At 38.4% G+C, this 23,646-nt stretch overlaps 1 protein-coding gene across 7 annotated transcripts in view; it reads left to right on the forward strand.

Moving 5' to 3' along the window:
* The window catches only part of PDE5A (phosphodiesterase 5A), a 158,716-nt gene that overhangs the window by 64,767 nt on the left and 70,303 nt on the right, over nucleotides 1-23,646 (forward strand). For all 7 annotated transcript variants that reach the window (XR_007909494.2, XM_002717227.5, XM_008267901.4 and 4 more), the window contains exons 6-9: nucleotides 183-320; nucleotides 4,584-4,651; nucleotides 11,595-11,703; nucleotides 12,659-12,746. Coding sequence is in view for 6 of the 7 variants with exons in the window: in XM_002717227.5 (XP_002717273.1) it covers nucleotides 183-320; nucleotides 4,584-4,651; nucleotides 11,595-11,703; nucleotides 12,659-12,746 (403 nt within the window). In the remaining variant the exon portion in view is untranslated. The remainder of the gene's footprint in view (nucleotides 1-182; nucleotides 321-4,583; nucleotides 4,652-11,594; nucleotides 11,704-12,658; nucleotides 12,747-23,646) is intronic.

Below are 23,646 nucleotides of genomic sequence, written 5' to 3' on the forward strand. Positions count from 1 at the left end.
ACTATCCTAACTACATTAACTGTCAATAGGGAATCTTGTATGGAGCAGAACCAAATTTCATACTTGAATGCAAACTTGGTCATACCTCGCTATATTACATAAACAACTATAACCTAAGTATATCATTGTATTTGCTTTGATAATTGCAATTAATAAATAATAACCTTCATTTTTTTGATTAGGTGCTACTTGACCTTGCTAGCTTAATTTTTGAAGAACAACAATCATTAGAAGTAATTTTGAAGAAAATAGCTGCGACTATTATCTCATTCATGCAGGTGCAGAAATGCACTATTTTCATAGTGGATGAAGATTGCTCCGTGAGTACAGAGTATGACTTTTTTATTTTCAGAAAGACAGAAACTTGGGGGCCAGCGTGTGGCATAGCTGGTAAAGCTGCCTCCTGTGACACTGTCATCCCGTATGAGTGCCAGTTTGTGTCCCGACTGCTCCACTTCTGATCCAGCTCCCTGCTGGTGACCTGGGAAAAGCAGTTGCAGATGGTCCAAGTGTTTGGGCCTCTGCCACCCACACAGGCCCTCCAGATGGAGCTCCTGGCTTCTCACTTCAGTCTGGCCCAGTCCTGACCGTTGTGGCCCTCTGGGGAGTGAAGCAACAGATGGAGGATCCTGTATGGAAGCAGAACCAAATCTAATATTTGAATGCAAAATTGGTCATACCTTGCTGGATTACATAAACAACTATAACCTAAGTATATCATTGTACTTGCTTTGATTATTGCAAATAAATAAATAAAATACAAATAAATAAATAAAACAAAAAAGAAAGACTTTCAAAAAATAAACTTACAAAAAAGAAAGACAGAAACCTATATTTCTTTCTTTATCACTACCATTTATTTAGTTTGTTTTTCTTTTCAACTTTTATTTAATAAATATAAATTTCCAAAGTACAACTTTAGAATGATAGCAGCTTTTACCCCCATAACCTCCCTCCCACCCACAACCATCCCATCCTCCACTCCTTCTCCCATCCCATTCTTCATCATGATTCATTTTCAATTATCTTTATATACAGAAGATCAACTTAGTGTATACTAAGTAAAGATTTCAACAGACTGCACCCACAAAGACACACAACGTATAGAGTACTGTTTGAGTAGTAGTTTTACCATTAATTCTCATAGTACAACACATTAAGGGCAGAGGTCCTACATGGGGAGTAGGTGCACAGTGACTGCTGTTGTTGATTTAACAGTTGACACTCATATTTATGACATCAGTAATCACCTGAGGCTCTTGTCATGAGCTGCCCAGGCTATGGAAGCCTTTTGAGTTCGCCAACTCCGATCTTATTTAGACAAGGCCATAGTCCAAGTGGAAGTCCTCTCCTCCCTTCAGAGAAAGATACCTCCTCCTTTGATGGCCCGTTCTTTCCACTGAGATCTCACTCACAGAGATCTTTCATTTAGGGTGTTTGTTTTTTTTGTTTTTTTTGCCACAGTGTCTTGGCTTTCCATGCCTGCGAAACTCCCATGGGCTTTTTAGCCAGATCCAAACGCCTTAAGGGCTGATTCAAAACCTGTATTTCTTTTTTTTTTTTTTTTTTTTTTTTTTTTTTTTTTTTTTTTTTTGACAGGCAGAGTGGACAGTGAGAGAGAGAGACAGAGAGAAAGGTCTTCCTTTGCCGTTGGTTCACCCTCCAATGGCCGCCGCGGCTGGCACGCTGCGGCCGGCGCACCGCGCTGATGCAATGGCAGGAGCCAGGTACTTCTCCTGGTCTCCCATGGGGTGCAGGGCCCAAGCACTTGGGCCATCCTCCACTGCCTTCCCTGGCCACTGCAGAGAGCTGTCCTGGAAGAGGGGCAACCGGGACAGAATCCGGCGCCCCGACCGGGACTAGAACCCGGGGTGCCGGCGCTGCTAGGTGGAGGATTAGCCTATTGAGCCGCGGTGCTGGCCTTTTTTTTGTTTTGTTTTGTTTTGTTTCGATTTTGACAGGCAGAGTGGACAGTGAGAGAGAGAGACAGAGAGAAAGGGTCTTCCTTTGCCGTTGGTTCACCCTCCAATGGCCACCGCGACCAGCACGCTGCAGCCAGCGCACTGCGCTGATCCGAAGGCAAGAGCCAGGTGCTTCTCCTGGTCTCCCATGGGGTGCAGGGCCCAAGCACTTGGGCCATCCTCCACTGCACTCCCTGGCCACAGCAGGGAGCTGTCCTGGAAGAGGGGCAACCGGGACAGAATCCGGTGCCCAGACTAGGACTAGAACCCGGTGTGCCGGCGCCGCAGGCAGAGGATTAGCCTATTGAGCCGCGGTGCCAGCCCAAAACCTATATTTCTGAAAGCAATGCTTATAAACTTTATTGTAGCCTCAGAGCCCTGCCTCATACCCAGCTATATACAAATAATTATGTAAAGCCAATCAGAATATGAGCCGTTCTGTCTTGTGAGAGGTGGGGGATGAGGATGGCCCCCTTTTACCTCTGTCCCCAGCTGCTGAGTAGTTACCATGAATGTCTGTGTTGGCTTCTGTCAAGGTTACACCATCTGGATGGAGAAATTCATTGTCGTTACGATGTACTTAGTTTTCATGATCATGAGTTGCTATGAACAGGTGGATCCCCATTCTAAGTGGGCTGATTATACAAATTTCTTTTCACCAAGAATTATTTAGAAATCAGAAAGCATAGCCCAATAGAGGGAATATTACTAAATGTATGTATACCTGGGTATATGTTTTTGGAGGAAAGTAGAATAATAAAAGCTATTCAATGCTTAATTTATATCTAAAATTTTTTAATTGATTCAGATAATGACTAGACTGTGTGACCCAACATGATCTGAAACATCTCAGATGTGTGTATGTCAGAAAGGAAGTGTTGATTAATACAAAATTCTTATTAATATGATATCAAAAAATAATTCACTGTGCTAAAACATAATCAATATTTTTACAGCTACTATTTTGTATTTTCAATCTGTTATATAATGCTTAATATAGAGATGATTATAAGATAACAGCTATCCTTTTAAAGTTCAGGTCAGAATTCATTAAAGTGATATGGCAATTTATCATTTTTTCTCTGTGACCTGCTCTTTAGCATTTAATTTTTGAAAGTTATACATGAGACATTCCTTTTTTAGACATCTTTGATATCATTTAATTAACATTCAGTGCATGCTTCTACCATTTAACACTTGTCATGGTGGCAAATTCAGCTGGATCACTGGCACTTTGAACTCTCAACAATGTGCCCATGACTATGCCTTGTTCACTTTTGACAACTTAAGTTGTTGGATTTAGAAAAGGAATTAGGTGAACTGATATTCATTTACATTACAAAAATTTTTATTAAAAATATTGCAGTATGAGCAAAAGTCAAATTGTAGGCAGAAGAAAAAGTACTAAGTTTTTTCCTGATTATAGTATCATTGTTCTATTTCTGCATTTCCTTCTAAATCTTCTTTATTCCATTGTAAATATAGCATGGATACAAATATGTGTTGTGATTTACAAAATAAATTTTAAAGTATTTATGTTGCTAAAGTCTTCACAATTATTTTAATAATCTTATAATGTATTACTTAATATAAAATATTACTTAATGATACATCTTTTAAAAAAGACATCTTTAGCTGAAATCTAAGAACAGTAAGGAATGTATGCCTAACACTAAAATTTAAAGACTTTGAATAAATGTAGAAACATTTGAAAAATATATTTTTTTTAGTTTATTTGAGAAGCAGACAGAGAATTCTCATCTGTTGGTTCATTCCCCAAAAGCCCACGACAGATGTGGGGGTAGGCCAAAGCCAGGACCTGGGAACAGAATCCAAGGTGTCCCACCAGGATGGCAGGTGCTCAGTTACTGAAGGCATCACAGCTGCCTCCCCAGGTCTGTACCAGCTGGCAGCAGGAGTTAGAAGATGCAGTTGTCTAAACCAGTGCCTTAACTGCTGGACTGAATACTTGCTGGAGCATAGGGGAATTTGAAACTAATCTATTTAATACTTCATAGACAAAAATAAACCACATATGGCCGGCACCGCAGCTCATGAGGCTAATTCTCTGCCTGCGGCACCGGCACACCGGGTTCTAGTCCCAGTAGGGGCACCGGATTCTGTCCCGGTTGCTCTTCTTCCAGGCCAGCTCTCTGCTGTGGCCAGGGAGTGCAGTGGAGGATGGCCCAGGTGCTTGGGCCCTGCACCCCATGGGAGACCAGGATAAGTACCTGGCTCCTGGCCTCGGATCGGCGCAGTCCGCCGGCCATAGCGGCCATTTGGGGGGTGAACCAACAGAAGGAAGACCTTTCTCTCTGTCTCTCTCTCTCACTGTCTAACTCTGCCTGTCAAAAAAATTAAATTAAAAATAAACCACATAGTACTCAAATAAGCTTTTTAGCAAGTGACAATCAAACTGTGTGAACAAAGCCTTTAATGATGGCAAGCACTTTGAGGATGTCATGAAATGAGTACTTAAACCAATGTAATCTGCAAGTTAGTAAAAATATATTAAAAGTATTGGAGTCTGATCAATTCTACAACACCTATGTCTGTGTCTAGATAGTATCCATAACCCTGTCGAACTTATTTCTTCATCTGTGTTGTCACTCTTGTTTTCAGGATTCTTTTTCTAGTGTGTTTCACATGGAATGTGAGGAATTAGAAAAATCATCTGATACTTTAACAAGGTAAAATAACTTATTCTCTATTTATCTTTATCAGAGGTATATAATACTGGCTAAAGAATTATTTTATGATCAGTTTGACCTTAGACATATAGATATAATCTACAGATCATTTCTCCCTCAAAAATAATTTGAGTTGTGAAAATACTTTTCTATGTCTCTACAGTTGACCTGAGAATTATTACAAATGGGTTCATTTAAAAGCCATAAGTACAATATTTCAATTGTTTTTATTCATTGCATATTGAATCCTTACTAGAAATCTGATAGTATCCTGCACACAGTTTTCTGAAGTCGGTTCTGATTTAGAGTTGGCCATGAGGATTTAAATAATAACAGAAGGAATCCCATGGCCCCCATCATAACCAGTACACATACCCCCTAGAAACAGATCAGATATCTCCATTGTAGTTCAGTGCTTTTCCACACTTTTCATTGTTTTTAAATTTGTATTCATTTTTAGTGATGTTGCTAAGAAACAACATAAACTGTTTATGTGATAGAGGTTATAGATGTTATTGTCTTAAATTTATATTACAAAATATAAAGATGGTATATAGCCATCAATTTTCTGAAGAATTTTAAATGGATTTAAACTACCAAATATTCTTTCTCATATTCCTTCTTTCACCCCTAGCAAAAAAAAAAATAGCTTTGTTTGCTCAAGTTATAGGATATTCTAAAGAATATAAATTTTTTACGCTAAGTGTCAGGAATTCATTGTTTACTATTCATTTGTTTCAAACTAGTTTATTTCTAATTATTGACATTATATGTAAGAACCTTATGTGGAAAAGAACATGGCTTCAAGTTTACTATTTGACATTAAAGTCCTAGGATTTTTGCAATGCAAGTGACCTATCAGAGAATTATTTCATGTAATGAGTGGTGTCACAGTACATACCATATGGTTCTCAGTAACTAATCATCTCGATGGTGGCACTTTAGAAATTACCTCTGTGCCCATGTAGACTACAGAACATTCTTTAAGATAAATGGCCTGGTCTATTATTCAGTATCATGGAATAAAATGGATGGAGGGTACTTTTCTTGTTGACATAATAGCTAAATGCATTACTTAAACCTTGATTAGATCCTGGTTGAAAGCAAAATAAAACAGCCCTCAAAGACATTTTTGGGAAAATTGGAAATTTCTATATGGACTGGATACTAGATGGTAATAAGGAATTGCTTTTTTTTTGGAATTAAAAAGACATTATCATTAGTTGGAGAATGCTCTAGTTTTAGATTCATGCTGAAATATTTAAAGTGTCATGATGTCTGCAACTTACTTTAAAATGGTATAGCCAAAGGTAAATAAGTATTTTTATATTTAGTATATTTAAACAAATAGATATATGTACACATCCATGTATAGATAAAACAATATGACCAAATATTAAAAATTGTTGAGGCTGTCACCTTGGCTCAATAGGCTAATCCTCCACCTGTGGCGCCGGCACACCGGGTTCTAGTCCTGGTTGGGGCGCTGGATTCTGTCCCGGTTGCCCCTCTTCCAGGACAGCTCTCTGCTGTGGCCAGGGAGTGCAGAGGAGGATGGCTCAAGTGCTTGGGCCCTGCACCCCATGAGAGACCAGGAGAAACACCTGGCTCCTGGCTTCGGATCAGTGCGGTGCGCTGGAAGCAGCGCGCTGGCTGCAGCGGCCATTGAAGGGTGAATCAACGGCAAAGGAAGACCTTTTCTCTCCCTTTCTCTCATTGTCCACTCTGCCTGTCAAAAAAAAAAAAAAATGTTGAAACCAAGAATTGGATAATCACTTTGCTTTCCTCTTTGTTTGAATTTTCCTGTGCATTTCAAACTGTTCATCATAAAAAAATGGGAAGAAATTATTTATAGGTGGAAAACAAAACAAAGCGAAATCATGGCTTCAGATCGTATCGGCAGAACTGGCCGAGGGTGCAGAGCCTGCTCCTGCTGGCCCTCAGCAAGGCCGGCCCCACAGTGTGGAGAGCTCTGCAGAAGCTGCGCTGTGCAGCCTCCTGTGGGCCTCTCCGCTCTCCTGCCCCGCTTACCTTCCCGCACATGCCTGGTTCTCCCAAGTCTTCTCCTATCGAGGTAGATACACCGTTACCGCAGGTGTGTGTATTAACATCAAAACACATTATTGTGAGACTATTATGTTAACAATATGATATAATGAAAGACCTTTTCTCCTATTAAAAAAGTTTTAGAAATAACAGGGGGACAGACTTCACAACTTGGGGGCTAATGGGGAATTGATTATATTCAGAGTGTACCTGAGGTAGGCCTTCTCTGCTGAACTGGGTATGGAGTGGGTAGTCCCGGCAGCTAGGGTGTGGTATCTCTATCCAGAAAGTTTTTGGTTCACATGGTCATAACTGAATTTTCTGGCCTTTAATCCCCTCTTAGTCTTATTGGTCATGAGCTGAAGGTTAATATCCCATCTCCAGGCCTATGCTTTCCCAAGGCCCATGCCATTTGCTTTTTCTGGCATATTTGATTTTGTTTTAGTTAGCACTGAACCCTTTTTGAGTATGTGATAATATATGCCTGACCTGGTGTGTGTGTGTTCTTAAATTCTAGTATTAGGCTATATAATTCTGCTCAGTTATTAAATTTCTTATCTGTTGGAAGGGCACTAATATATATTATCTTGATTCTATGATCCTCTAACATCTTAGTTGCTTTTTGGAAATAAATATTTTAGAAAGCTTCCAGTTAAGACATATGTAAATATTTGAATATTTTACCATGTGGATTGCATAATTAATGAATCTCTATTTATGTAAACATATACAATTATACCTACATATTTACCTTTTTCTTCCCAGGACAATAGGGAAACTGATATGATATTACATATTGAAAGTATAAAATGATGAATTATCTACATTTACCTGTGGATATGTGTGAAGCAGGATATGTCTGTGTAATTAACTGAAAAGTGATCCCTGTTAGGAATTTGGAAAACATTATGCTGATTTTTATTATTAATACAGTCAGGTCTTGTAATTTTAATGATAGGAGAACAAACTCAGTGACTTGATGTAATAATACTGACCTCTACTGGTGAATACGATTTTTCAAACAACCAAAGCAAAGTACACTTTTGTTTCTAATGAATACCATATTCCTTCTTTGTAGACAAAATGGAAGGTATCTTCTCATTAAAAAAAAAAAAAAAAAGATTTATTTATTTGAAAGGAAGAGTGACAGAGGAGTGAGGTCTGATGGGGAGATCTTCCATCTGCTGGTTCACTCACTAGATGGCTCCAACAGCCAGGTATGGGCCAGGCTGAAGCTAGGAACCAGGAGTCCTATCCTGGTCTTCCAATGGTATATTATATACTGCCTTCCTAGGCACATTAGCAAGGAGCTGGACTGGAAGCAGAGAAGCTGGGACTCAAACAAGCACTCCCAAATGGGATACTGGTGTCACAGGCAATGGCTTAACCCACTGCACCACCATGGTAGCACTCCACCCTCCACCCCCATTTTTAAGAATCACAATCCTAAAATAAAGATTTTAAGACAGTCCTTAATACAGTCCTAAAATAAAGATATTTTTAATATAAAGAATATATAAGGCCAGTATGATTACCTTAAAAGATACTCAATTTAACTGATTAACTCATTTTATAGTCATAAAAGTCATTTAAAGTTAATGGCTTATGTCAGCAAAATATTTCAAAGTTAGCCTTTATTCTAATGATTCAATAAAAAGACTTTCTTGTCATATAATTTTTTTATTTTATTAAAAAAGTAGATATCAGAGGCCGGTGCTGTGTTATAATGGGTAAAGCCACCGCCTGCAATGCCAGCATCCCATGTAGGTGCAGGTTCAAGGCCAGGCTACTCCACTTCCAATCCAGCTCTCTGCTATGGCCTGGGAAAGCAGTGGGAGATGACTTAAATCCTTGGGCCCCTGCACCCACCTGGGAGATCTGGAAGAAGCTCCTGGCTCCTGCCTTCAGATCGGCACAACTCTGGCCCTTGCAGCCGTCTGGGGAGTGAACCAGCAGATGGAAGATCTCTCTCCCTCTCTCTGCCTCTACCTCTCTGTAACTCTGCCTTTCAAATAAATAAATAAATCTTAAACTCAGAGTTAAAAAAAAATAGATATCAGACCCATAATAAATACTCAGTAAGTGTTAGCTATTTTTCTGTCTCTGATTTTTTTTTTATTTTTCATTTTTTAATTATTTATAATTTTGTATGATATACTTTTCAGATTTTGGTTTGCCTGAACTGACTCCATTTAATTCTAAAGGACAGAACTTAATCTTTTTTCAAGCTCCACGTCCCCAAATCTGTCTTCCCTAGAATGCACTCACAAGCAACTCCATCTGGTATCTGCTGTACACAAAGCCTTAGATGGCTGAGTTAGCCCAGGTCTTCCAAGAAGCAGATGCCAAGTCTGGACCAAACGTGCAGAAATTTATTAGGGGAAATGTCTTGTGAGATTAAAAGCGGAAGGAACCTAGAGAAGCTGGGAGATCCAGCTGACCAACGCAAAGTGCCCTACGGTGAAGAAGAGGGGGAAAGGAGGAAGAAGGGAAATGTGGTAGCCGAGCAATCCTAAGGAATGGTTGGCAAGGCTGTTTGGGAGTCTTTAGCCAGTTTCCTGGCAGAGGAATTCTGGATCTCCCAGAAACACTCCTACCTTAGTCTCCTTGCTGTGCTCAGTCCTTGACTAGGAGCAACCCTGGGAGGTGTGGCCTACATGCACACTTGGTTTTGGGTTCCATATCACAGCAACTGGAGACACTGGTCAGTTACACTTCCTGCAGTTGCAGCTGAGAGGCACATTCTCAAGGTACCATGATATTCCCATTATATAAAAAATTATATCATCCATATTCTTTACATTGTACTTTCAAAAATCTTCCCTAACCCTAACCCTAACCCTAACCCTAACCCTAACCCTAACCCTAACCCTAACCCTATCCACTGTCTGTCCTAGCTTAGCATTTTCTGCTTGAGATCATCGCATTAATCCTGACAATCTAACCATTAAATGTTTCCCAGATGCACAGAGAATGCTTCCATTTGAACACAGTGTTTTATATTGCCTTTTTCTACCTGGAATATCCTCTCTTTGAATCCCGATACCTTTCTTCTCTTTTTAACTCTTAGCTAACCATTTATGCATTTCTGTAATGCCACCTCCTCAACCTACTCCATTTAAGTGCTCTCTGTCCATCTTCTCTATATGTGTGGTACTTGCATGGGTACCAACTCTATTGACCAGGATGCATGAAATCCTAGCCTGTGAGACATGAAAGCCCAAAGCAGAAATAGCTTAACCTAGAATGCAGTATTCTTACTCTGCTGCAAAAGCTCAGAGGGTGGCAGCTCAGGGTTGGTGCTCCTACACCACAAAGCCCTCAGGAATCCAGGCATCTTTGGGTGTTCTACTGTACATGTCTAGGGTAGGATCCTTCCCTTCAGGATCAAGGAGACAGCTGCAGCCATCATGTGTGTGTGTTAAACAGTTAAGGTGGAGGATAGGGACAAGAAGAGCTGAGAGGAGGCATGAGCTGCCTCTTTGGTAAGGTTTCTAGAAGCTGCCTCACACATTTCCTCTTACATCCTCTTGACCAGGACTTAGTCATGTGGTGATACTAACATTAGGGTGGCTAAAATTTAGTCTTTATTCTAGGTGACAGTGCATTCAGATGGAGAAAAGAGCAGTTATTGAGGGAAGAGTTGGCAGGCCCTGCACCAGATCCTACCCTAATAGTTGTTGCAACTAAAACTGTATTTTTCATTCTGCACAGCCCTCTAGTAGAGGTTGCAAGTTCCCTATAACAGTTACTAGCCTGTAGAAGTTTACCTAATGGAGCATGCGTTCCATCTATATTTACTGAGTACAGAACTGAGAACTTAGGAAAATTCCTTATAGAGTAATAAATAAATATGGCATCTTATAACTTTAATAAATCTGGTATACATTTTTCACTAAAATAACCATTAGAAAAACAAGATTTCCAGAGAATTACAAAAGGAATTAGGTATCTGTTGATTTATAGGTAATTATAGTGCTTCCATCTTTATGTCAACTCCTGGGAATTTGAATTTATAACCTCTTACAAGTTACTTAAGTATTTAGAGTTTCTGCTGGTCTTTACTGTTAACATAATTATGATAAGAATAATTATTATTGTTACTTTAAAGAATTACACAAGACTGACTTCTCTCACGTAATTTTCATCTTTTTTCATTAGTAGAGCTGTTTCTTATTTACTTTTCTCCATTCTGTTGCTGTTTATAAAATATTAATAGTTTTTTTTAAATATTAATAGTTTTAAACATTCTCTTAACCTTTCCTTGAATGTCACTCAGATAATATTCACATGATAGGTCCCTAAGAGACTACGATTACATCTGCTGTATGTGATAATTTTCATGCCTTCACAGATTATCAGTTTAGTCTTGAGAAGTAAGGTCAAATATCCTTTATTCAAAATTCTTGGGATCAGAAGCATAATGATATATCTTAAGGATGGGACCCAGGTCTGAACAGGAAATCCATTTCTGTTTTGTGTATACCTTATAAATCTGGCCTGAAGGTCATTGATACAACATTTTTAGTGTACCTGCAAATCTGATTGTGACTGATCACATGGTGTCAGGTGTAGAAATTTCCACTGTGGTCTTAGTCAGTGCTCTAGACCTTTCAGATTCTGGAGTGTTTTAGATTTCCAACCTTCAGATTAGGGATGTGCCTCCTGTACATATGATGTATTTTAGATAAGTAAGTAGTTGTGGACTTTTGTATTTTTAAAATGTTTGTAGGAGCTACCAGAATTGTAAATCATCAAACACATTAACAGGCTGCATTTTCCAGTGAAGATATAGATTTTTACGTTTAAGACTGTTATGTTTCTCTTTTATAATTTATTTACTCTGTTTTCTTTTTTTTTACTACATAGAAGGAACTCATATCTGTTATTTTCACAGAGAACGTGATTCAAACAAAATCAATTATATGTATGCTCAATATGTCAAAAATACTATGGAACCACTTAATATCCCAGATGTCAGTAAGGATAAAAGATTTCCTTGGACTGTAAGTAACTCAATTTTAGATTTCAGACTAGAAGACTGTTTTCCCCTAAATTTGTATATAAGCAGTTATTGACAACTGAAAGACCAGTCCTTAAATGAACTAAGAGTGATCTGTGCTTTCCCTGGTCTGATAAAGGAGAACAAAATATCTTACAACACTATTGAGAGCTGTATTGGTTATTTTTCTTTGCACCATTTTCAGTGTTTTAAATGTGTATTAGTGGACTGTTATATATTCATTTGGTACTCTAGGTAATTTATTACATATATAAGGTCAAATGACATTTCTTAAATACTATTGCTGGTGTTCTACATTTATCCACAGAAATTAAATTGCATATGACTTGAATATATGTAATTGGTAACCTACCATAGTGAGTTGTTCTGCAGGAAAATGAATATTTGTTTTCCTTGACAGAAAAGCTATTAGGATCATGTCTCAAGCACTAGAAACTTTGCATTCTAGCATTTTCTCTCATCTATGTCAGAAAAACAAGTGCTTTGATCTTGTGATTTGCATATCTGGGAGACCTTTTTAGAACTTTAATATTATGGGTGATAGAAACATTGGTATTACCAAAGAACAGGTTGCAACATCATTGTTTAGGTAGAAGGATGCTTTTGAATTCTGCCCCTCTTGTTAAATTATTTGTGACATGTATTCTACCAGTATAATAGCAGGAATATTTTACTTAAAATTACTATAAAGTACTTGGGAAGTTTTCATGGAAACATATAAATCTTGGACATTATTTTTAAATAAAGACTGGTTGCTTCACATTGCATTTATGTGAACTTCATTATAATGTGTACTTTTTCTGCATTTCAGTGTTTTCTCCAGCTAATAAAAGGGGACTCTCTTAGTGGATTCACATGTGCCATATGGTTCATATGATCTCTAATGGACAAATCAATCTTTTTATCATTTTAGCTGTTTTGTTTTTGTTTTTGTTTAGAGTGAAAACACCGGAAATATAAACCAGCAGTGCATTAGAAGTTTGCTTTGTACACCTATAAAAAATGGAAAGAAGAATAAAGTCATAGGTAAAGCCTTTCCATTAACCTATATGCTGCACTTTTTAAAATGTATTCTCTGCTACTCTTTTTTCAAGTATAAATGCAAAGAATAAAATGTCTGAAAAATATTGGAATAAGAGAATTTGGAAGTCATTTAATATTGATAAATGCCAACAGATTTTTTAAAATATCTTATTAGCTACTCTATAATTATAATCTTATTGAGCAGAATATTTCACCTTAGAATGATGCTATATTGAAAGTTAGTAGACTTAACTGGGCCATATCAAGTTGATTATGTGTATTGTTTTAAAATCTCACTTCCTGGTTTTCAGGGTTTTTTTTATGTAGTTTGGGATTTAGGTTGTATTTATTTATTCTTTCAATAAATTTTTATTAGACACTGCATTGTTCATGGCATTTGGGATAAATCAGTGAATGTAACAGAAATCCCTGTCCTTGGGGGTTTACAGTCTTCTCTGAAGGTTATGGGGGAGAAGTCTACTTCAGGGATAGTAGAAGAATGCATTATCCAAAGATAGAATCATGTTTCCTATTATGGACATATTTGTTTCTTGTATTGCATATATGTTAAGAGTATGGCAGAAAATATGGGGTTTTATACGGCAATCATCCATGATTGACATAGATCATATGAATTATTATCATTGTCCCAAAAACCTGAAAATAAAGGAAATATGAGTGACTTGTAAAGATTTAAATTTAAAAATTAAAAACCTAAAGGGAGCAGCAGCTAGATTCATAAATTTACTTTAAAAGGTCTGAATAATTTCAGGTCGCAAGATTTGACTGTACTTTTATTGGAGGCAAATATCAGTCAAAAAGAGGGAGCAGGAAGTATCGTTAATGAAAAGGGAAGCAAAAGACAGATATTCAAAGTGTCTATCCAGGTTCAGACCGGGAATGAGGGAACTTTTGTCCCTTAACGTGGAGCTGGAGGTAAAGAGTTGTGTCAGTGTGCACTGAGGATTCTTACCATATGATGGGCCACAGCTTAGGTGGAGATGATGGATGCAGCAAGTTGTAGCCAACAATTTCTCAGCACGTCCAGTCCCTTGCTAATGTTAATATGCATCCTGACCATGAGATGGGTACCTCGGCTCACTGCCATGGAGTGTTCCGTGACTCTGACGTCCCTTGATCTCATTCCAGGCCCATCCCTCTGACTTCCCTTGTTCTCAGTATTTTTCTTTCCAGTGTAGGTTAGCTCATAGGAATTGAATGCATTATTCATGTCCTCTCGAATATCTTAGATGTCTGGATAGTTGCTTCTTCCTGTATATTAGTAAACTGGACTTGAAGCAGTAGGCTGCAGCTGCAGGTATATAGACCCATGTTCCTATGACAGATCTATTTCTTGTTGTGCATTAGTAAATAGTCTGATTTTATAAATCAGTTTTGTCAACTTAGTAACCGTGACTTCACCCCAGAGAAAGAGAGAGAGAGAGAGAGAGAGAGAGAGAGAGAGAGAGAGAGAATCTGTCCCCAGCATACCAATCTGGACTCTAAGCCAGCAGGACTGAGAGTCAAATCCTGACCCTGATGAATTGCATGCTAAAGCCTCTTAGAAGCCAGCATGCCAACTCCCTGCTGGGCTGTTAGGTCAACTGTACTCTTCTATCATTCTGAGAGCAAAAAGGCAGAAGCTTATGAATATGTAAACTTTTCTAAAGATTATCACTGATCAGCTATCTAACAAGCATTAAAAGGAACATGCAGAGTATACCTTACAACGTATGATCTGAAGCAAATGTTACATTATAAAATGTTATTTCCTAGGGAGATCAAGGGGAAAACCACATGACAAATGTTATGTTTGTTTTAAGATGATTTTTCATATGCGTACAAAGATTTACGGTAAAGCTGCCCGTGACCTTTGAAAATGTGTAGTTCAGTTCCAGGAGGGATACAGTATTTACCAGCAAGTTGTCATAAGAAGGAAGACAGAACAGCAACTTGCCAGACAGTGAGCCCTACCTTCCCTTTTCCTCCATGGGCTCTCTGAGAACAGGACTGGCTGGCAGAAGCTATGCTCGGGCTCTTTCATGCTGTGTGCAGATGATACATGAGAGCTGGGTAAGGGAAGTGCAAAGAGCACTGGACTAGGATGGGGACTCCCAGCTTCACGTTGGCTCCCCTCTCCCTTTTTCAGTGTAAAGGATTAAGGGCCCACTATGGGTCTCTGGGGGGATGAACTCCGTAACCTTTCAGATCTATTCACAGTTCACATTCTATGCACTTGTCACTGTTTCAGACAAGTGAGCAGCAAAATTGAAAGAACTATTGAAATCAACAGACTTTTCTTGGCATGCATGTTGTGTCACTCTGCTTGATAACTGAACCAAAAGTAAACAAATGTTTTTTGGGGGGGGAGGAAAAATTCTCAGTAAATGAAAAAGAGAAAAGAAAGCAGTGATTCACTTAGTGGTGTTGGAGCTGAGGGAAGTTGCTCAAGTTGATCTCAGTTACAAGAGAGAAAACTTCCGCGTTCCTGGCTGTTGTTTAAGTGTTACAGCACTAAGAATTTGAGCTCTGGGCCATTCTTACACACCCACAGATGCAGCATGGAAAATATCATGATTGTAGATCGTTTGTCTTACAAGTCACAGACCGGATTCCACCCTTATGTAGTTCTAATAGAGAATCCCTATAGAATCGCATGAGGAAGGACAGGCAGACCCATGTGTTTTTTGTAATTTTCTTCTGGCCCTGTCATTTTTTTTCCATTACTGAGATTTAGATGAAATTACAGCCATTAGACCATTACAGGGTCTGCTATATCGTCAGATTTATTCCCTGAGGTATTGTTTCATATCACTAAATGTTTGCTTAGAGCTCTGGCTAATATAGAGTGTTTCCACCACTTTGCTTCCAGCACTATTAGGAAAATATTTTTTTCACTTGACACTCATTTATTTTACCCAATTACTTCCCCTATTTATCAGGCAAAATATGCCTTTTTTCCTGCATCATATTTATCATAAATTTTGATGCCTCTTTATAGGATAGATTTTTTCAACTTTTATTTAATAAATATAAATTTCCAAAGTACAACTTTTGAAGTATAGCAGCTTTTCCCCCCATAACCTCCCTCCCACCCACAACCATCCCATCTCCCAATTCCTCTCCCATCCCATTCTTCATCATGATTCATTTTCAATTATCTTTATATACAGAAGACCAACTTAGTATATACTAAGTAAAGATTTCAACAGACTTGTACCCACATAGACACACAAAGTATAGAGTACTGTTTGAGTAGTAGTTTTACCATTAATTTGCATAGTACAACACATTAAGGGCAGAGATCCTACATGAGGAGTAAGTGCACAGTGACTCCCGTTGTTGATTTAACAATCGACACTCTTATTTCTGATGTCAGTAATCACCCCAGGCTCTTGTCATGAGCTGCCAAAGCTATGGAAGCATCTTGAGTTCGCCAACTCCGATCTTATTTAGACAAGGTCATAGTCAAAGTGGAAGTCCTCTCCTCCCTTCAGAGAAAGGTACCTCCTTCTTTGATGGCCGATTCTTTCCACTGGGATCTCACTCACAGAGATTTTTCATTTAGGTTTTTTTTTTTTTTTTTTGCCACAATGTCTTGGCTTTCCATGCCTGCGAAACTCCCATGGGCTTTTTAGCCAGATCCAAATGCCTTAAGGGCTGATTCTGAGGCCAGAGTGCTGTTTAGGGCATTTGCCATTCTATGAATCTGCTGTGTATCCTACTTCCTATGTAGGATTATTCTCTCCTTTTTAATTCTATCAATTGTTATTTGCAGACACTGGTCTTATTTATGCAATTCCTTTGTCACTTAATCCTATCTTTTTGATCAATTATGAACTTAAACTGATCACTTTAACAAGTAAGATGGCATTAGTACATGGATGAGATTGAATTGGAACCCCCTGGCACATTTCTAGCTCTATCATTAGGGGTAAGTCTGAGTGAGCATGTGCTGAACTGTACATCTCCTCCCTCTCTTATTCCCACTCTTATATTTAACAGGGATCACTTTTCAGTTAATTTTAAATGCCCAAGAATAATTGTGTATTAATTAAAGAGTTCAACCAATGTATTTAGTAGAACAAAAAAATACTAAAAGGAATAAAATAGTAAGTTGTTCCTCGACAGTCAGGACATGGGCTGATCAAGACATTGTTTCTCATAGTGTACATTTCGCTTCAACAGGTTTTATTTTAGGTGCTCAGTTAGTTGTCACCGATCAGGGAGAATATATGACATTTGTCCCTTTGGGACTGGCTTTTTTCACTCAGCATGATGTTTTCCAGATTCTTCCATTTTGTTGCAAATGAGTTAGTTGTTACTGATCAGGGAGAATATATGACATTTGTCCCTTTGGGACTGGCTTATTTCACTCAGCATGATGTTTTCCAGATTCCTCCATTTTGTTGCAAATGACCGGACTTCATTTTTTTTTACTGCTGTATAGTATTCTAAAGAGCACATATCCCATAATTTCTTTATACAGTCTTCTGTTGGTGGGCATTTAGGTTGATTCCATGTCTTAGCTATTGTGAATTGAGCTGCAATAAACATTGAGGTGCAGACCGCTTTTTTATTTGCCAATTTAATTTTTAGGATAGATTTTGAAGAATTTAGTTCCATAGCCATCCAAAAACAATGTTTAAAACTTCTCCACTTTAAAGAGCTTACATTCCTATCTCCTTGTTTTTATAAACAAACAAAATGCATAATAAAAATTACAGTGTTCTACACATTGCTTGAGTGAGAAATACAATGTATATTTTTTACTGAATGTGTGCTCTAAAATGGATTCTCTCTCTTGCTATCTATCTATACACACACACATATATATACATACATATATATATATATGTAAGAGGAACATTGTTATTTTATTTCCACAATTAATTTTTCAGTCTCTTACAAAATTGACTACATTTCAGTCAACTATGGACTGTGCATTACTGTCATATAAGTAAAATATGGAAGATAATATTGCCTGGTGACATAGCTGTCTTGTTTGTGTCAACACACACTATAATGTTCACACAGGGACTAAATTGCTTGATGACACATGTCTAGAACATGTCCTTATTAAATTCACATGTTGTCCATATTTTAACATCTGTTCTGTTAGCCTATTTGAACTGGCCACACACCTGCATCATTCTGATGTTCTATAAGACACTTTTTTTGCCTTAAAGATTTATTTAAATATTTTAAAGACAGAGTTAGATAGAGAGAAAGAGAGAGGGAAAGATCTGTTGGTTAACTCCCTAAATGGCCACAATGACAGGAGCCGGGCCAATCCAGAGCCAGGAGCTTCATTCTGGTCTCCTACATGGGTGCAGGGGCCCAAGCACCTGGGCCATTTTCTGCTCTCTTCCCAGGTACATCAGCAGGGAGCTGGATCAGAAATGGCACCCATATGGGATGCTGGCTCCACAGGAAGCTGCTTTACCCACTGTGCCATAGCATCAGCCCCCATAAAGCACTTTTTTTGGCTTCCTTTGTGTCAACAAAATTCAAGAGACCTGCATGATCACAGAATGTTCCTGAGTAGTCCTAAATACACTTTGGAATCATTGATTCTGACTCATGTCATCTTATCTGTTCTATTCACTTATTTTGACCTTGTTTAGTAACTGATGCAAATGTGGATCTTTAAAATAGGTGAATAGTTGGAGAAATAATCTCATCTATATGTTACAATATAATTCCAAGGCATAAGTAAATATTCTAATGTTATATAAGTGCACAGTGACTTCTGTAGTTAATTTAACAATTAACACTCTTATTTATGATGTCAGTGATCACCTGAGACCCTTGCCATGAGCTGCCAAGGCTTTGGAAGCCTTTTGTAACCACAGACTCCATCAGTATTTAGACAAGGCCATAAGCAAAGTGGAAGTTCTTTCCTCCCTTCAGAGAAAAGTACATCCTTCTTTGATGGCCCCTTCTTTCCACTGAGGTCTCACTCACAGATATCCTTCATGTAGGATATTTTTTGCCACAGTGTCTTGGCTTTTCATGCCTGAAATACTTTCATGGGCTTTTCAGCCACATCCAAAAACCTTAAGGGCTGATTCTGAGGTCAGAGTGTTACTTTAAATGATTGTCATTCTATGAGTCTGATGTGTGGAGTGCTTCCCATGTTGAAACATATCTCCTTTATAATTCTGTTATTATTGCCAGGCATTTTATGCTATTTATATGATCTCTTTAACAAAATTCTAACTAAAGCCATCAGAGGAGTAGAAAAGATGAAATGAGACACAGAAAAAAAGAAGGTAAAACTAAATGATTTACAAATGATATAATTGTTAAATGGAAAACCTGATAGACTCAGCTGAGAACACCTGTCTACAAAAGACAGTTTTTAGTATGTTCCTGGTTATAAGATTATTAAAAAGAAATAATTTTAACATATACCAAAACAAATTTGTTAGGAAAAAAAGTGAAAATAAATTTCATTTAGCATATTAACAAGGAATAAATTTGGCCAGAAATAGGTACCATCTGTAAAAGGAAAACTGTAAAATTATACTAACTTAAAAGTCTTTAACAAGTGAAGTAATGTTTCCTGAATGATTTGAATCTATTTTCCAGTGTATTGACTCTTCCTAGATCAGATTTACATTAACTTAATTCATACATACCCTTGTCAGACTTTTGTAGGCAGGATCAGAGTTTTTTTGTTTGTTTGTTTCTGCTCTGAGATTTTTTTTGTATTTTTTTTATTTAGTAAATATAAATTTCCAAAGTACAGTTTATGGATTACAATGGCTTCCCCCCCCCATAATTTCCCCCCCACTCTCACCCCTCCCATCTCCCACTCCCTCTCCCATTCCATTCACATCAAGATTCATTTTCAATTATCTTTATATACAGAAGATTGATTTAGTATATATTAAGTAAAGATTTCATCAGTTTGCACCCACACAGAAACACAAAGTGTAAAATACTGTTTCAGTACTAGTTATAGCATTACTTCACATTGGACAACACATTAAGGACAGATCCCACATGAGAAGTAAGTACACAGTGACTCCTGTTGTTGACTTAACAATTTGACACTCTTGTTTCTGGCGTCAGTAATCACCCTAAGCTCTAGTCATGAGTTGCCAAGGCTATGGAAGCCTTTTGAGTTTGCCGACTTTGATCTTATTCCAACGGGGTCGTAGTCAAAGTGGAAGTTCTCTCCTCCCTTTAGAGAAAGGTACCTCCTTCTTTGATGGCCCCGTTCTTCCCACTGGGATCTCACTCACAGAGATCTTTCATTTAGGTCTTCTTTTTTTTTTTTTTCCAGAGTGACTTGGTTTTCCATGCCTAAAATACTCTCATAGGCTCTTCAGCCATATCCGAATGCCTTAAGGGCTGATTCTGAGGCCAGAGTGCTATTTAGGACATCTGCCATTCTATGAGTCTGCTGTGTATCCTGCTTCCAGTGATGGATCGTTCTCTCCCTTTTTGATTCTATCAGTTAGTATTAGCAGACACTAGTGTTGTTTATGTGATCCCTTTGACTCTTAGACCTATTAGTATGATCAGTTGTGAACTGAAATTGGTCACTTGGACTAGTGAGATGGCATTGGTACATGCCACCTTGATGGGATTGTATTGGAATCCCCTGGCACGATTCTAACTTTTTTAAAAACTTAGGTATTTTTGTTTGATATAAGTACATCTTCTGCAGGGTGTAAAGATAGCAATGGGATTATAATATATCAATATGTAATTGACATCAGTATCAAGTACATATCAATATGGCTGCCCATTCCACCTTCCAAGCAGAACTAAATGATAAGATTCATGGATAATTTGTTTTCAGTGTCCCTTTCTTTGCCCTGAACCTGTCTGTATATCTATTTCTGTAGTGGTGCATTGTGACTTAGACGTGTGTTAACTGTTCTGCTCTGAGCTGTGGTTGTTACAGCAGACTCTTAATATTTATATACTTAGCATTCCATTTAAATGACTTGTGAACAATTCCAGAGGTATTGCTTAGGACCTCTTAATGTCTTCACAGGGTGAATTTTGACTGAGACATAGGTTTGAACTGCTGTTCAGAACAGTTACTTAGCTAAGTCATAAGGCTAGAAGATTGCCTGCTAGCCATGTCTCCACTCCTCCTTGTGTGTACTTTCCTTGCTATACATGTAGGAATTCTTATGAAGTAATAAAGAAAATTCTTGCTTATGAATGCTGGCCATCAAGCAGGCAAAAAGTTTAGTAAAAATTGAAAAGCAATTCCACTGTGATGTGAATATAAGGGCATGAAACACATGACTCTCAGGAAAATGTGATCTGGGAGGCAGCCAGAAGCCTATATAAACAGTTCCATATTTATAATTTGGAGATTCACAAAGACTGAAGGACATAGCCCTTGCATTTTTACCATACATGGGATATATACTTTTAAATTGAGTTGACTGCCATTTAGTACAGGGTTTTTACTTGTAATGTCCAAATTCATTATTACACATATTTTTAATGTTTTGCTTGATAATGGAGTGTTAGAAGTAATCATTGCAGCACTAATGATGATAAATAAACATGCAGATATAGTTACTGCTTAAAGTAGACAAAATAAGAAGAAAACAGAGTACATAGATCATTTTTTTAAAGATTTATTTATTTATTTGAAAGTCAGAATTACAAAGAGAGAAAAGGAGAGGCAGTAAGAGAGAGAGAGAGGTCTTCCATCCGCTGGTTCACTCTCCAAATGGCTGCAACGGCCAGAGCTGTGCCGATCTGAAGCCAGGAGCCAGGAGCCCCTTCCAGGTCTCCCATGCAGGTGCATGGGCCCAAGGACTTGGGCCATCCTCCACCGCCTTCCCAGGCCATAGCAGAGTGCTGGATCGGAAGCGGAGCAACTAAGACGTGAACCGGCGCCCATATAGGATGCTGGCACTGCAGGCAGCGGCTTTACTCACTAAGCCACAGCACCAGCCCCGAACATAGATCATTTATAGTGTTCAAAATGAAGTGCACCTGGTGGTGATAAAGAGACAACCATGTACAAATCCATGCATATGAGGATACTTCAAAAAGACTATGGAAAATGTGCATTCTGAAAAAAATTATGCATGGATTTAAAAAAAAAAAACTTATCTTGTAACTCCATTGTCCATGAACTTTTTGAAGTGCCCTCATGTCATCGCAGATTTTATGCAATTCTTTTGTGCTCCAGGAAAAATAAAGACTAATAGACTGTAATCTTCATGGGAAAGTAGTTTGGGTCATAGCTGCAGTCCTGTACTTTCTTATTAACTGAGCCTTTTTTTTCAGTTTCTGCTGTGTGCCAGGCATGTGGCTAGCTGAGGAAATGGAACTGAAAAAAACATCTCTAAGCCCACAATATATGCTGCTCAGAGAGACAGAATTAAAATCCATCATGATACATCAGATGATAATGTTAAAGGCATGGAAAAGAGAAGTACCTGCCACACCTGGGAGGCAGGTGGCCTCCAGAACTCCCCAAGGAAGTGTAGGGATCAAGTGGGAAGCCGGTTAGGGGAACGATCCAGGCCTGTGGAAAAGCCCAGGTGAAGGTGTGCACAGACAGGATGCAAACAGAACTGCTGGCAGTGATCCGACAGGAAAATGGGCAACAGAGCGTGGTGAAAAAAGAGACCCTTAGAACCCAGTGGAGTTGGGGAACAAACTGAGTGGGAGGCTTAAATTTCGAATCCACACGTAGTACTTGAGAGACTTTGAGCAAATAACAAAACCCTCTGTAATATAGGGATCATCACACCTACCTTACAATATAAACTGAGCTCCTCAATTATGCATTTATTAACATATTTTACACAATGCCTGTGCCTCCAGTGTGCACATGACACAAGTCTATTTTATAATTAGAAATAGAAGTGATAAGGACTTATGTTTTATCCAGCGGTAGGCTATTTCATTGAACTCCTGGAGAAAGCACTAGACTCAGAATCCCACAGGACAACCAGTTCAATGCAGCTATGTATAATGTTGATAAACTCTTCCATTCCTATGGACTACAGGTTTTGTTTTCCAAGATAGGTGGGAACTAGGGGTTACAATTGTCTTCAAAGAATAGATCTGCTTAAAATTTCTCAATAAACAGTAATTTTTATTTTCATGCATTTGTTGCATCAAAAGTTGTCTGTGGCAGGCGCCTTGGCTTACTAGGCTAATCCTCTGCCTGCAGCGCTGGCACATTGGGTTCTAGTCCCGGTTGGGGTGCCAGATTCTGTCCCGGTTGCCCCTCTTCCAGGCCAGCTCTCTGCTGTGGCCCAGGAGTGCAGTGGAGGATAGCCCAAGTGCTTGGGCCCTGCACCCCATGGGAGACCAGGAGAAGCACCTGGCTCCTGGCTTCGGATCAGCGCCATGTGCCAACTGCAACGTGCCGGCCACGGCGGCCATTGGAGGTGAACCAATGGCAAAAGGAAGACCTTTCTCTCTGTCTCTCTCTCTCACTGTCCACTCTGCCTGTAACAACAACAAAAAAAAAGTTGTCTGCAAATATGATTCTTCTGGATATGCAAGTATATAATTAAAATTTGAGATTGTCTATGTGAATTGCCTGCTTTTTTTTTTTTTTTTTTTTTTTTTTTTTTTTGCATTCTATTCTGTATTTGTGTTTTTTAGCTTCTGGTTTCTCAGTACGAAAAGGCGATCTGTGTGACCCAAAATTCTTATGTGCATCAAAATTGTTCTCTTGGCAAGTGTACAAAAATCCAATTAGTTTCCAAAGGACAGATTGTCTTTGGGGATTCAACTGATCTAAAATTCGTGACCAAGTCTAAAAGAAAATAGCACTCTAGGATTTTTGGAACACAAGCACTTTGTTTTTAGGATTGTGTGAACCTAGTACTCTTGGAACATAATTTTTGCCTTTCTAGCTCATATTTGTGGGGGTTCATTTTGCTTAAAGAGTAAA

The sequence above is a fragment of the Oryctolagus cuniculus genome, chromosome 8 (genome assembly GCF_964237555.1).
Source record: "Oryctolagus cuniculus chromosome 8, mOryCun1.1, whole genome shotgun sequence".
NCBI lineage: Eukaryota > Metazoa > Chordata > Mammalia > Lagomorpha > Leporidae > Oryctolagus > Oryctolagus cuniculus.